Here is a 14,251-nt window from a genome sequence, read left to right as displayed (position 1 = left end):
ACATGTCACTGTGGGTGCTGCCCTTGTGTGACACACGCTCTCCAGAGCAGTGAAGGAGGAAGGCTTAGCAGGTCCTTCCTTTGTCTCTCCCGCCTGTCATTTTCACGGATGTTAGCAGAGTCTCTGCAGCTTTACTCTTTTCCCCACTTCTTCCTGTCCATTATAATCTGGGAAGAATTAAAGGTCATTGGGGAAAGCAGCTGACCTTGTTTAATTTCATCAGCAGCTGTCATGGTCTACGCAGGGATCACCTGATGGGCTTTGGCATGAGGGCTCCTGCCTCCCTCCCCATGGAATGCAGTGCGTGGGCTTTATGGCAGCTGTGGGGTATTAAAGTCCAGTGGCCTTGCTGAATGTTGTGCCCTGTGTGATTGAGGCTGCTAGCAGACTGATCTCTGGATAAATCGGGCATTACTATCTTACTGGAAAGTTTTAACAAAGGTTTGGTCAGATTGTTCATTGCTGTTTTTCAGTCATTTCAGTCATGTCTGACTCTCCGTGACTCCATTTGGGGTTTTCTTCACAAAAGTACTAGAGGGGTTTGCCATTTCCTTCTCTAGCTCATTTTACAGACTGAGGAACTGAGGCAAACAAGATTAAGTGACTTGGCCAAAGTCACACAGCTAGTAAGTGTCTGAGGCCAGATTTGATACTAGAATGGTTTGCCATTTTCTTCTCCAGTTCATTTTATAGATGAGGAAACTGAGGCAAACAGGGTGAAGTGACTGGCCCAGTGATACCCGGCTAGTAACTGTCTGAGTCTGGATTTGAATTCAGGTCTTCCTGACTCCAGGTCCAGTGCTCTATCCACTCCGCTACCTAACTGCCCTGTATCAGATTGTACTTACTTCATTTAACCAATAGCATTTCTCTTTTCTCTTAGGATCCGGGGAAACAACTTATGACCATGGGAACACGTTTACTTTATCCTGTGATGGATCTCTGCACCACAAATTTCTGGATTCAAATCTCAAGCTCAGCCATGTAGAAAAATTTGGGAATAATCCGGCTTCCAAAGGTTTCCTAACACTTGATGCTTCCAGCGGCTTGGGGCCACAGGTGTCCTTTTCAGTCCACTTCGATTCAAAGAGGAAGCTTCACTTGTATGTCAAAGAAATCAAAGCAGATGGTCAGCTCAGGGCTTCTTCCTTCCACACTACGAGCACATATGCCTTGTCCTACCAGAGAGATGTCAGCACAGGCCAGATCAGTGGAGAGTCCAATCTGAGGCTGGACTCCTCCTTCTTCCAGGCCACCAACCAGGTGATAGGCAGGTACGGGGATGGAAGTCTCTCTGTCACCTCTGTCTCCAACCTGCAAGATGGCGGTATAAAAAACACTGCTTCCTTGACATATGAAAACAGCCAACTGACTCTGAAATCAGATACTACCGGAAAGTACTCTGACCTTGTGGCTGCCCACAAGCTGGACCTGACCTTGGCGCGGCAGAGTGCTCTGCTCAGATCTGAGTACCAGGTTGATTTCCAGGCCCTGAAGGTCTTCACCCTGCTCTCAGGGTCCCTCAATTCCCGCGGCCTTGAATTAAATGCTGACCTCCTGGGCACAGATCAAAGTAACAGCGGAGCTCACAAGGCGACTGTAAGGATTGGGCAAGATGGCGTGTCAACCAGCGCCACCACCAACCTCAAGATCCTTCCGCTGATGGTTGAAAATGAGCTGAATGCTGCCCTGGGACCTCTGGGAGCGTCCTTGAAGGTGACCACCCATGCACGCTACCAGGAACACAGTGCCAAATACACTCTGGACGGGAAGGCGGCTCTCACAGAGGTAGCCCTGGGAAGCGTGTACCAGGCCACGATTCTCGGCACGGACAGCAAAGACATCTTCAACTTCAGAATTAACAAAGAGGGGCTGACATTGTCAAATGACATGGTGGGGTCCTATAAAGAGACCAAGCTGGAGCATGTGAATAACCTGGTGATTGCTGGGTGGTCCTTGGATTTCACCTCAGAAATGGAGAACATACTAAGCCAAAACAAGCTGTATCAACAGAGCTTCAGTCTCCAACTTCAGCCTTACTTCCTCTCAGCTACCTTGAACAACAACCTCAGGTATGGCGCCCTGGATCTCGCCAACACGGGGAAGTTGAGGCTGGAGCCTCTAAAGCTAAGTCTGGGGGGCAACGTGAAAGGCACCTATGGGAAAGAGGAAATCAAGCACATCTACAGCCTGACATACGCCAACTTGTCTGCGAGTTACAAAATGGACGCTGTGGGCAAGGTGCGGGGCGCAGAGCTGACCCACCGCGTCAGCGCCAACCTCGCCGGGCTGGCTTCTTCCATCGACATCAACACCGCCTACAACTCAGAGTCCCTGCGTTTCAGCAACATCTTCCGCGCCATGATGGAGCCGTTCGTGCTGGCCGTGGACGCTCACACCACCGGCAATGGACACCTGGTCCTGGGCGGGAAGCACACGGGTCAGCTCTACAGCAAATTCCTGCTGAAAGCGGAGCCTCTGGCACTCACGTTCTCCCATGACTGCAAAGCATCTTCAGGACACCAGCTCCGGTCCCAGAGGAGCATCGAGACCACACTGGATCACAAAGTCAACGCCCTGCTCACTCCGGCTGAGCAGTCCAGTACCTGGAAGCTCAAGGCCCTGGCCAACAAAAATGAGTACAACCATGACCTCCAGGCCTACAACACCAAGGACAGAGTAGGCATGGAGCTCAGGGCTGGGGCTGCAGCCGACCTCACTGTGCTCGACTCACCCATCGAGCTGCCATCTTTGTTCAATGAACCCATTAACGTCATCGACGTATTTGACTTGAGGACCGCTACTGACAAGCCTCAGGAATTCAGTCTGATTGGGAGCATCAAGTATGACAAGAACTTGAATGTTCACGTGATCAACCTTCCATTCTTGGAGAGCCTGCCGGCTTATTTTGAGAAGGTCCGAGGGGCCGTTCTGGCCACCCTCCAGGACCTCCAGCGGTACCTGAAAAGCATCAACATTGACCACTATGTGAAGCAGTACCGAGTGGCCTTAGATAAGCTCCCACACCTGGTTAACAACCTTCTCGTTCACTTTAATTTTGAAGGACAAGTTATAAATGCAAAAGAGAAACTAATCACTTTTATGGAAAATCATAAGATAACAGTTGATGATCTGCAAATTTCACTGGCTAATGCCAAAATCAGACTCAATGAAATCGTATCTCAGTTACAGACTTACTTGATACAATTTGATCAGTATATTAAAGATAATTATGACCTACATAAATTAAAAGAATCTATTATAGAACTAATCAATAAACTAAAGGTTTTTGAGGAAAATTATAAAATCCATTATCATGTAATGAGATCAATCCAAGAGGTATATGAATTTCTTGAAAAAATCAATGTAAATAAAATCCGCCTCATGGTCTGGCTTCGAGCTCAGATCCTTGAGAAGCTGCAGCAGCTGAATCAGCAGATTCAGAATATTGATTTCCAGTACTGGGCTGATTGGCTGAAAGGACGAGTTGAGGACATTGATGTCAGAGTGTATATAGAATTCTTGAGAACATCATTGCCAATCCAAGAATTAAACAATATCGTTGAGCGTATCAAAGAGATTGTCATGAATCTTTTAGAAGATTATGAGGTGATTGAGAAGATCAATGCTTTTCGAGTGAAAATCCATGAGCTCACTCATAAGTATGAAGTACACAAACGGGTCCAGGCCCTACTGGACAAATTAGTCCAACTGGCCAACCAATACAAACTGAAAGAAACCACTCAGAAACTGACCAACTCCTTGAAAAAAATGGAAATCAAAGCCTACTTTGAGAAACTGCGTACTCTTGTTGATAAGGCCGTCAAGAAAGCCCAGACAGCTAAATTTGAGCAACTTATTGATGAAGTGAACAAATTCCTTGATCTCTTGGTAAAGACGCTGCGGTCTTTTGATTACAACCAGTTTGTGGATGAAGCCAACAAGACAATCCGTGAGCTGATCCAGAATATCAACGAAGAAATCCAGGCTCTGGAGCTTCCACAGAAAATCAAGGCCGCCAAATTGTATGCCGCAGAGGTCAGAGCCATGCTCGCCGACTACCTGGACAAGATCAAAGACACCCAGCTTACTGTGATCGCCGACTGGTTCTGGGATGTCATGAGCTCTGCTTCTGTAATTGACGTTAAAGGGAGATTTCAAGAAATCCTTGAAGACACGCGAGACCGATTATACAAACTGGACATTCAGAGGGAAATCCAACATGGTCTACAAACCATCAGCCAGGTTTACAACACCCTCGTCACCTACATCTGGGACTGGTGGATGTTGATCGCCAAAGAGCTAACTGACTTTGCTGAGCAGTACCATGTCAAAGACTGGGCCGAGAGCGTGAAAAGGCTCGTAGAGCATGGCTTTACTGTCCCTGAGATCAAAACAGCCCTTGGCACCCTGCCTGCCTTTGAGGTCAGTCTCCGAGCTCTACAAGAAGCCACCTTCCGGACTCCTGATTTCATGGTTCCCTTGACAGACTTAAGGATTCCTTCTACTCAGATCAACATAAAGAAATTGAAAGAAATAAGGGTTGCATCCCAGTTTACCACCCCAGAATTTTCCATCCTCAACACCTTCGTGGTTCCATCCTTTACAATTGACCTCATAGAAATCAAACTCAAGATCATTAGGACCATTGACCAGATCATGTCGAGTGAATTCCGGTGGCCCCTGCCAGAAATCTCTTTGCAGGATTTGAAGGTGAAAGACACACTTCTCGCCGCACTCACCCTACCAGACTTCCATCTCCCAGAGGTGACCATCCCAGAAATTGTCATTCCAAAGCTCAGCCTAAATGAATTTCAGGTTCCTGATATTCAGATCCCAGAATTTCAGCTTCCCCGCATCCCCCACACAGTTGTCATCCCAACCTTTGGCAAAGTATCCGCTGCTTTAAAAATCACATCTTCCCTTTTCACCCTGGATGCCAGTGGGTTCATTGAAAACACAACTACCTCAGAAAGGAGCCCAGAGATTTTGGCTTCTGTGGCTGCTCAAGGACAATCCCCAGTGGACCTCCTGGATTTCACTTTTCAAGCTGATGCACACTTCTCAGCCCCTGAAATGGAAAGGTTGGTTTTGAAGGAATCTCTAGAGTTATCCAGCAAGTACCTAAAGGCAGAGCATGACAGCGAGATGGTGTTTTTGGGAACCTCCATCCTTGGCAAAGTGAACACTCTGGCCAACATCCACACGGACAAGAATACAATGGAGTTGGGCAACAGCCTGTCTCTCAAGCTAGAGAAGCAGGTGACCTTGGACAGCAACACAAAATACTCTCACAAACTGAACCTTCCTCAAGCAGACTTTTCAAGCCAGATGGACCTTCGCCATGAGCTGAGAATGCTGCTGGTACTGGAGCATGTGGCAGTTACTTCCACTGGGACAGGGTCATGGAAATGGGCCTTCCCCCACTTCTCAGATGAGGGGACACATGAGTCCCTACTCAGATTCACTGTGGAAGGACCAGTAGCTTCACTGGACATATCCAATACCATCAACAGCAAACACGTAAAAGTGAACCAAAAACTGGCCTCTGAATCTGGCTTCCTCAATTTTGCCAAATTTGAAATCCAGTCTGAAGTTCAGTCCCAGCACGTGGGCCAGAGTGTGTTGAAGGTTCGAGGCTCAGCGATGCTGGGAGAGATGAAGGCAGAGCTCATGGGGACCCACGACGCTAACTTAAACGGGAGAGTTACTGGAACCTTGAGAAATTCCCTGTCCCTTGTGGTGCAGCCATTTGAGGTTGGTGCAGAAGTGAACAATGAAGGAAACGTGAAGGTGAGCTTTCCCCTGAAGCTGACTGGAAAGATTGATTTCCTCAACAACTATGCCCTGGTCCTGAGCTGCGACATGCAACAAGTCAGCTGGCAATCAGGTGCCAGGTTCAATCAGTACAGATACAGCCAGAATTTCTCTGCAGGGAACGATGTGAACAGCCTGGAAGCTCACGTGAGCATTAATGGGGAAGCCAACCTGGATTTCTTAAATGTTCCTCTCACAATTCCTGAAATGAATCTGCCTTACACCAAGGTCACGACTCCCCCGTTGAGAGACTTTTCCTTGTGGGAAAGGACAGGCTTGAAGGATTTCCTAAAGACCACCAAGCAGTCCTTTGACTTGAGTGTCAACGCTCAGTACAAAAAGAACAGAGACAGCCATTCCATCCTGTTCCCCCTCGGAGCGGTCTATGATGCCCTCAGCCCAAACATCAACGTTCTCCATCAGCACTTTGAGAAAGGCAGAGACAAGACTCTGGATTTCCTAACAAAGTCATACAATGAAACGAAGGTCAAGTTTGAAAAGCACAAAGTGGAAGCCTCCCTCGACAAGCTCCCTAGAACTTTGAGGATTCCAGGCTACTACATCCCTGTGCTCAACATCGAGGTCTGTCCGTTCACGGCAGAGTTGCCAGCATTTGGCTACATGGTGCCCAAGGAGACAAGCACCCCTGCTTTCACCATCCCTGGCATTGGCTTCTCCTTGCCATCTTACACCCTTGTCCTGCCATCCCTCGAGTTCCCAGTTCTCCATGTGCCTGCGAGCCTCCAAAAGCTCAGCCTCCCAGACTTCAAGATTCCTCGGCCGTCCGACCACATCCTGATACCAGCCATGGGCAACCTCACCTATGATTTTTCGTTCAAGTCAAGCGCTATCACACTGAGCACAAATATGGGCCTGTACAATAAGTCAGATATCGTGGCTCATTTCAGGTCATCTTCCTTCTCCGTCATTGACGCTTTACAGTATAAGTTAGATGGGACAACTAGTTTGACCAGGAAAAGGGGCCTGAAGCTAGCCACGGCTCTCTCCCTGAATAACAAATTTGTGGAGGGGAATCATGACAGTACCATCAGCCTGACCAAGAAGAACATGGAAGCCTCTGTGACCACCACGGCCAAAGTCCAGTGCCCAGTCCTGAGAGCAAATTTCCAGCAGGAGCTCTCCGGGAACATGAAGTCCAAGCCCATCATTTCTTCCATCATCAAGCTCAAGTACAACTTTACCTCTGCCCAGTTGCACAGCAGCGCCAAAGGGGCTATAGACCACCAGCTCACTGTGGAAAGCTTCATCCCTTATTTGTCCATTGAGACAGCCACCAAAGGCAGCATGAGTGGCTCAGTCCTTTCCCAAAAGTATTCTGGGGCCATCTCCAGTGAGGCCAACTCCTACTTGGACACCAAGAGCATGCGTTCTTCAATGAAGCTCGAAGGGACCTCCAAAGTAGATGGCATCTGGAACGTGGAGGCAAAGGAAAACTTTGCCGGGGAAGCTTCTGTTGGGCACATCTACACTGTCTGGGAACACAATGGGAAAAACCATTTACAGCTGAGGAGAGGGTTTTCAACAAGTGGGGAGCAAAACAGCAAAGTGACATTAGAGCTGGCCCCGTGGACAGCATCCAGTGTGATTCAGGTGCAAGTCAGCCAGCCTAGTAATCTCTTCAAGAAGGCCTCCCTTGGCCAGGTGGTGACCCTGACTGCCAGCCTCAAGGACCAGCGGGCCGGCTGGAAAGGCGAGGGCCACATTCAGACAGCATCCTTCAGTCACAACATCCAGCTGTCTAATGACCCATCCGAAATCCGTCTGGACGTGGCCAGCTCCTTAGAAGGCTACATGTCCTTCCTGAAAGACGCTCTCCTGCCAGTTTATGACACTAGCCTGTGGGATATCTTGAAGCTGGATGTGACCACCAGTGCTGACAGGAAACAGTACCTCCACATTTCCAGTGCCCTTTTTTATACCAAAAACCCCACTGGCTACCAGTTCTCTATCCCTGTGAAAGAAACGGCCGATGAATTCATCATCCCTGGACCAGAACTGAAGTCTTTGGTCACACCAGCATCCAGCCCTGAGAGCAGCTATATAAGATTAGCCAAGAAGACCATCATGGCACCATTTGCCCTCAGTTTACCATCACTGCCCCAAGTAAAATTCCCCAGAGTGGAAGTGTCCACAGAGTACTCTACATCAGAAGGGTCTACACTTCCCTTCTTTGGGGTGACTGTGCCTGAGTTCCAGGTAACACTGTCTTCATTCACTCTTCCCAAAAAGCTTCCCCTTGCTGGGGCCATCCTGGATCTAAATGAGTTAGCTAACAAAATTGCAGACTTTGACTTGCCCAGCATCACCATGTCTGAGCAGAGCATCAGTGTCCCGACTCTGACCTTCTGGCTGCCCACCGGAATCTTCCTGCCTTCCTTCGGAGCACTGACTGGAAACTTCCAAGCAGCGTCACCAGTGTACAACACCTCCTGGAGCGCCAACCTGAAGAGGAAAGAAGACCGTTTGGAGACGACGCTCGAGGCCACGTGCAGCAGCACGATGCAGCTGCTACAGTATGATCTCGACTGTAAGGACAAGGTTTACTCTCTCTCCTCTGGGCTAGGGGTCCCCACAGGGTAAGCCAGGAAGGGAGTGTGCACACAGGTGGCAGCACCTCAGAATTAAAGAAAGTCCGTGACACAAACCTGTTGAGAAACCACATAGGCAAAAGAAACCTTTGGGACAGGTTGGTTTTTGTAATAATAAACGTCTCTTAGATGTTTATGTGCAATGGAGATTTGCACAGTGTCTGTCCCATACCCTCCACCCATGCCTAATTGCAATGGAATGATTATATGTATATGTAGATATATATATACACATACACGATCCTAGGTTTATTGACCTTGATAAGGACCACTTGGCTTATTAAACAAAGAGCAGCTGTTCATGCGCCCCCGATGGCAGGAACTGGTGAAGAGAGGCTGCCTTCTCCTCGTGTGCAGACACTTCAGACACAGCTCTCATTCAGGGGGTGTGGTGCCTCTTCAGAGGCAGAGTGTGTGTGGCAGTGGGCAGCCCTACAAGGGTTTTCCCCAGAAAGAATTGAATCCATACAAACCATTTCCCAGGCCAGGCCTAGAAATATTCAAGTGGCAGCTTTTTTTTTTTTTAAATAAACAATCTTTTATTTTTCCCAAATTGTGGTGAAGTCAAAAGTTGGAAATTCAGAAGAATGATAATAATAATGATATCAATAGCTACCATGTACATAGTGCTTTAAAATCTGCAAAGCACTTTACGTATCTTTTCTCATTTGGACCTCACAAGCACTTTGGGAAGGAGGTAATGATTCTTATTTTACAGCTGAGGAAGCTGGCAGACAAAAGTGAAGGGGGTCAGAGCCAGCAAGTATGTGAGGCTGGGTTTGAACACAGGTCTTTGTGACTCCCGGCCCAGCAGTCTGCGCCATGGGGTGCCCCCGGCTGAATTCTTACACCTGTTGGGTCTGCGCACATTCAGGAGTCTCCCTTGCTAACTTGGCAACCCACACAATCTCTCTCCCACAGATGGGGCCACATACGCCTTTGAAGACAACGTCTTGGTGGGGAAGATGTCGGGCAGGTTCTCCCACAGGGAACTGCGCGCGGAATATGAAGACCTACTTAAGGTTCAAGGTCTCAAGTAAGTATGGCCTCTTGTGGAGAAGAGGGAGCCGGGATTCGGTTCAGTAAACGCAGAGCACGTCAATCCAAAGGAGGTACCAGGCACTTCCGGGTTGGGGCTCGGGGCATGGCCCCCATACACTGGGGTCCTGCAGAGTCATGTCTCCTCATTTATCCCAGGAGGTGCTGGGCCAGATGAACTCGAGCGTCTGCCGCCTCAGCTGCGTCTATGTCCTGGGGCGGGGGAGCTGCTGAGCTGAGCCCTGGCAGAACAGAGGGGAGTGGGTCGGCTCTCAACACCCTAAATGGCTGAGGACAGGCCATTACTTTTCAGAATCTTGGAGGAAACCAAGACCTTCAAAGTCACCAGCCCCACATTCACCAATGTCCTCATGAACTACCAGCAAGATGGAAACAACTTCTCCCTGACCATCTCCTCTCCACCCATCGGCACCCTGGGCCTGGATTTCCAGGGAAGCCCCCAGGTTCTTCAAGGAAAGATATACCACCATCCCACGGTGAGGGCCCTTGGCATAGCAGAGGCAGAGTGAGCCGAGGAGTGGGCGGTGTGCCCCTGGAATGTTCCACAGGGCCAGGAGCTTTTGGGTCTGGGAGCCCAAAAGCACTGCTTTCTGGAAACTGAGGCGGGTTTATTTGTTTTGTCATCAGGAGTCATTATTTTACTGAAGAAGCCAAGGACGGCTTGGCTTTATGCCTCCTTGGAAAGCTACCCCAGCTAGGCCTGTTACGGGCAGGACCTCCCCAGAGGGCTCCAGTCTCCAAAGCCCCATTCCTAACAGAGGCAAACAGGGAATTGACAATTTCTGACCTGACTGGAAAGGAGGAGGTGGTGCCAGAGGTCATCAGTCCAGCTCCTTCCTTCCCAGTTTTACTTAAGAGAAAACCGAGGCCTGCCAGGAAGGGAGCTAAGGTTTCATAGCTAGTAAAGGAACACTTCAGCATTGGAACCCAGGGCCTCTAAGTCTCGCCCCTGACTCTTGCCATGACACCCTCACCCTTGCCAAATAGGGCCAGGAAGAATTGGCTGAAAAGAGGTCCTTGGACCCTTGATCACCAGTTGCTTTCTGAAGCTTATCAGAACCTTGGCAGGACAGGGCCCTTCTCCTTCCTGAGTCGCTCCCCTTTCCCCACTCTGTCCACTCCCTCCTGCCCTCCCTTCCCCCTCCTTTTCCAGCTGTCCTTTGTCCCTCCCTCTATTTAGAAAAGCCCTAAATGGAAGAGGGGGGGAAGGGCCCCTCCCTGGGCTGGGTCTCAGCTCCAGTGACCCAGGGCAGGTGTGCTTGTCTCTCCTCTCTGTCATATCCTCCTCCGGTGCCTTCAGCTGGTCCCCGATGCCATCTCTCCCAGCAGATGAAAGGTATGCCAGGCCTGTTATGGGGAATGAGGCGGGATGGAGAGTCAGGGGCCTGAGCTTCCATCCCACGTTGGTGACTGACTTACCGTGGGGTCCTGGCAGAGGCATGCTATCTCATTCATCCCAAGACGTGCTGGGCCAGATGAGTGAACTCAAGCATCTGCCGCCTCAACTACATCTATGTCCTTCTTCTTTGCAGAGCAGAGTTTGGGGAGGAAATTAACAGCCAAGTTCTCAGAGTAGTCCAGGCTTCGAATCCATCCCACAATCCATCAGCATGCATTCATTATGTACCTGTTATGTTCCAGGCCTTGGGCAGGTGCCAGAGATAGAAAGACAGAAAAGGAAACAGGGCTTATTTTCTACTTAGGTCCCTAGATAAGTACACACAGTATAAATAAAAAATCGTTTTGAGAGGGAGGACACTGGCGACTGTGGAGGCCAGGAAGGGCTGCTGGCCACAGGGCTGTTTGTGCTGACTCCAGAAGGAGTCGGGAATTCTGGGAAGTGGAGGAGAGGAAGGAGAGGGCCAGGGAAGAGAGGTGGGCCCTCACATGGGAGGCAGCCCAGAATTGTAGAGATATTGGGAAGCCAAAGGGAAGAAGCCGGGAAAGAGGGGAAGGGGTAGGTGGTGAAGGGGGTTCAAAGCCAAGAAGAGACTTTTGTCTGTTCCGGGAGGCCAGAAGGAGCCACTGGGACTCAGTGAAGAGTAGGGGTGACATGGTCAGGCCTGTACCTTAGGAAATTCCCTTTGGTGGCTGAATGAAGGATAGACTGGAGGGGGAGAGGTCTGCCCAAGGCAGGCAGACCCACCAGCAGCTACTGCCATGGTCCAGGTGTGAGGCAATGAGAGTCTGCACCAGGGTGGGGGTGGAGTCAGAGTTGAGGAGGGGCCAGGCAGGAGAAGAGGAGGGTCTGCACCAGGGGGTGGTAGAGTCAGAGAAGAGGAGAGGGCCAGGAAGGAGGTGATGAGGGTCCCTCTGCACCAGCAACTTGTGATTTCTAGATGAAGTGTATAAATGGTGGCCATAATGAAGAGGAATGAGGTAGACAGAACTGTTTGAAAAAGAAATCGAGACTCATGCAAATGCCAACAGAAGCCACAATGAAATGCCAGAAATGTGATTGGCAGTCTGGTTAATAGGAGCCCCTCCTCTTGCCCTGTTTGCTTTGCTCAGGTCTCTCCTGAAAGGAAGCTGGCCCTAGTGGAGATGGTGCTGTCACAGCAGAGCCCTGAGGCTCTTCAGCTCAGTATGAGCTGGAACGAGGAGACAGCCTCTGAGCTGGTGCAGACCCTGAGAGCCGCCTTGCACCGGGCAGGAGAAACCCTCTACCTCTACGTGGACAAGTGTCATCGGGAGCAGACCGGCCTGGACATCGGCAGCGCCTCCAGCAAGCTGCGGAAACTCCTCCAGAAGACAGCTGACGAAGCTTATCACGGAGCCCTGAACCAGATAGACGAGGCGGAGTCGGGGCTGCGCCAGGCCGCCGGCAAGGCCGCCAGCACGTTCCAGCAGTGGGAGGATGGCACCCAGCGGCTCTACCAGGCAGAACAGGCCGACTTCTGGGATCTCAAGAACAAGGCCTTCGACGGGGCCCTGGGACTCACGCAAGAATATCACAAGAAAACGCTGCTGCTGATGGACTCTGGCATTGAGCTGCTGCAGGCCAACCGATTCCAGCTGCCGGGGCAGGCCGGTGGGTACTCGGGAGACGAGCTCTGCTCCGCAGTCCTGCGCGAGGCCGGGAAGGCCTTGTCCCGGGCTTACTCCACAGTCCATCAAGCTGTAGAGGCGCTGATTTCCTACGTCAAGGACCTGGATGAGAAGGCAGCCTTCCTGGACCTCCAAAAGGGGCTTGTGGAGCTTGGAGAGCGTCTGGAGGGTTTTTCCGACAATGTCCAACACGGACTCAATGGGCTTCAGGCGGCCAAATTTTCAGACATTCTGATTTCTCTGCAGTCATTCGCTGACCGCGTTTTCCAACAGATAGAAGAAAGTATTACAGTTTTAAAGGAGAAGACATTCGCCTCTCTCAAAAATGAATTCCTGGACGGGGCTGGCCTCCTTTCTGATCTCATCCTACGGGTACTTAGGTACCTGAGAGAAAATCTCAGGGATCTGAATTCATTTGTTCTGACCCAGTTTCAGGAAATTTCTAGAAAACTCAGCCAGTTCCATAACTGTATCAAAACTCTTCGGGAAGAATATTTTGATCCAAACATCATTGGATGGACAGTGAAATACTATGAAATTGAAGACAAGTTAATCAATTTGGCCAGGAAAATCATTGATGCCCTGAAGGATTTCCATTCTAACACCTTTGAGAGCTTTCTCACCTGGGCTGCCAAACTGACAGATGAAGTGGAAAGGCTTGCCAACACAGATGTCCAGAAGTACCTCGACCTCCTCCGTGATGCTGACAGAAAAGGAAAAGAAAGGCTCCATGAGGCCTCCATGGTGGCCCAGGAAAGCATTAGCCAGTGGGCCTCAGCAGCCAAGAGGAAGGCGGCCAAGCATCGCGAGCAGTTCCTGGTCCAGCTGCAAAGTACCTCTGACGGGCTCTCTCAGGCTTTCCAGTGGGCCACTGACAAGGCTGTGAGGCTCATCAGCCTTTCTGTCCAAGGCTGCCACGCCCTCCTCAAGTACGTGGCAGAGCTTCTGCACAACCTTCGGGGGGCGACGGCCAGCAGGCTGAACACCTATGTTCAAGTCCACCCAGGGCAGCTGATGATCAATGTGCCCTACCGTTTTCACTAGCACTATTTCACCAAAGAGCCCAAACTAAAGGGTGATGTCCTTGGGGAAAATCTTCAAGGATGTACATGAGAGGGCTCCAAAAACAAGGAAGACCTGGAGAGAGTTACTGATCAGCCCCTTGCCAATGGCCAGTTCACTGGGCAGCTGATTGCTGAGCAGATGAAGAAGCAAATCGTGTTCTCGTTGTGCATTCAAAGATGGCGCCACTCACCCTGGGAGAGCTTGGATTCTGTGAGCCTTCCCCTTACAAAGAACTCTCTTCATCCAAGGGCATAAAATTAAAGGATATGGGATTGGAATGGTTACAGGTGCTGATAATCAGGGTGTCTGAACTTTGTGGAACTATGGCTTTGTAAGAGGGGAAGAGAGAATGAAAATTATAATCTGAGTTATTTTGCTGGACTTGGAAAACACAAATAAATAAATCATTTATTATATCTTCCTAAGCTGAGTGACCAGTCTCTCATAAACTACCGAGAGCTCTCTCCAGGAGAGGCGTTAGGGAGCACCAGCACATTTTGAGCAAGAGAGTAACTGGCTCTGACCTTGGCTTTAGAAAGATTGCTGCCTGTGGCCCCCGCCAGGCGTGGCTCCCCATGGTGTCAAGGTCAGCAGCAATGCTAGAGGGTATCCCTCTAAACCCCCTTCTCCCATGTCAGCCTCCCAACTCCAGA

General features: G+C 50.0%; 1 protein-coding gene across 2 annotated transcripts in view; it reads left to right on the top strand.

Annotated features, from left to right (window-relative positions):
* LOC114053886 (apolipoprotein B-100-like) overlaps positions 1–14,023 on the top strand; it is a 41,492-nt gene extending 27,469 nt beyond the window's left edge. For both annotated transcript variants that reach the window (XM_027877005.1, XM_027876997.1), the window contains exons 26-29: positions 884–8,365; positions 9,348–9,462; positions 9,778–9,961; positions 11,997–14,023. In XM_027877005.1, coding sequence (XP_027732806.1) covers positions 884–8,365; positions 9,348–9,462; positions 9,778–9,961; positions 11,997–13,577 — 9,362 coding nt within the window. In that variant the 3' untranslated portion in view covers positions 13,578–14,023. The remainder of the gene's footprint in view (positions 1–883; positions 8,366–9,347; positions 9,463–9,777; positions 9,962–11,996) is intronic.
* Positions 14,024–14,251: the final 228 nt, after the last annotated feature.

The sequence above is a fragment of the Vombatus ursinus genome, unplaced genomic scaffold, assembly GCF_900497805.2.
Source record: "Vombatus ursinus unplaced genomic scaffold, bare-nosed wombat genome assembly UNPS02004184.1, whole genome shotgun sequence".
NCBI classification, from domain to species: Eukaryota; Metazoa; Chordata; class Mammalia; order Diprotodontia; family Vombatidae; genus Vombatus; species Vombatus ursinus.
The sequence above is the reverse complement of the archived record's forward strand: the minus strand, read 5'-3'. Positions and strand labels throughout refer to the sequence as shown.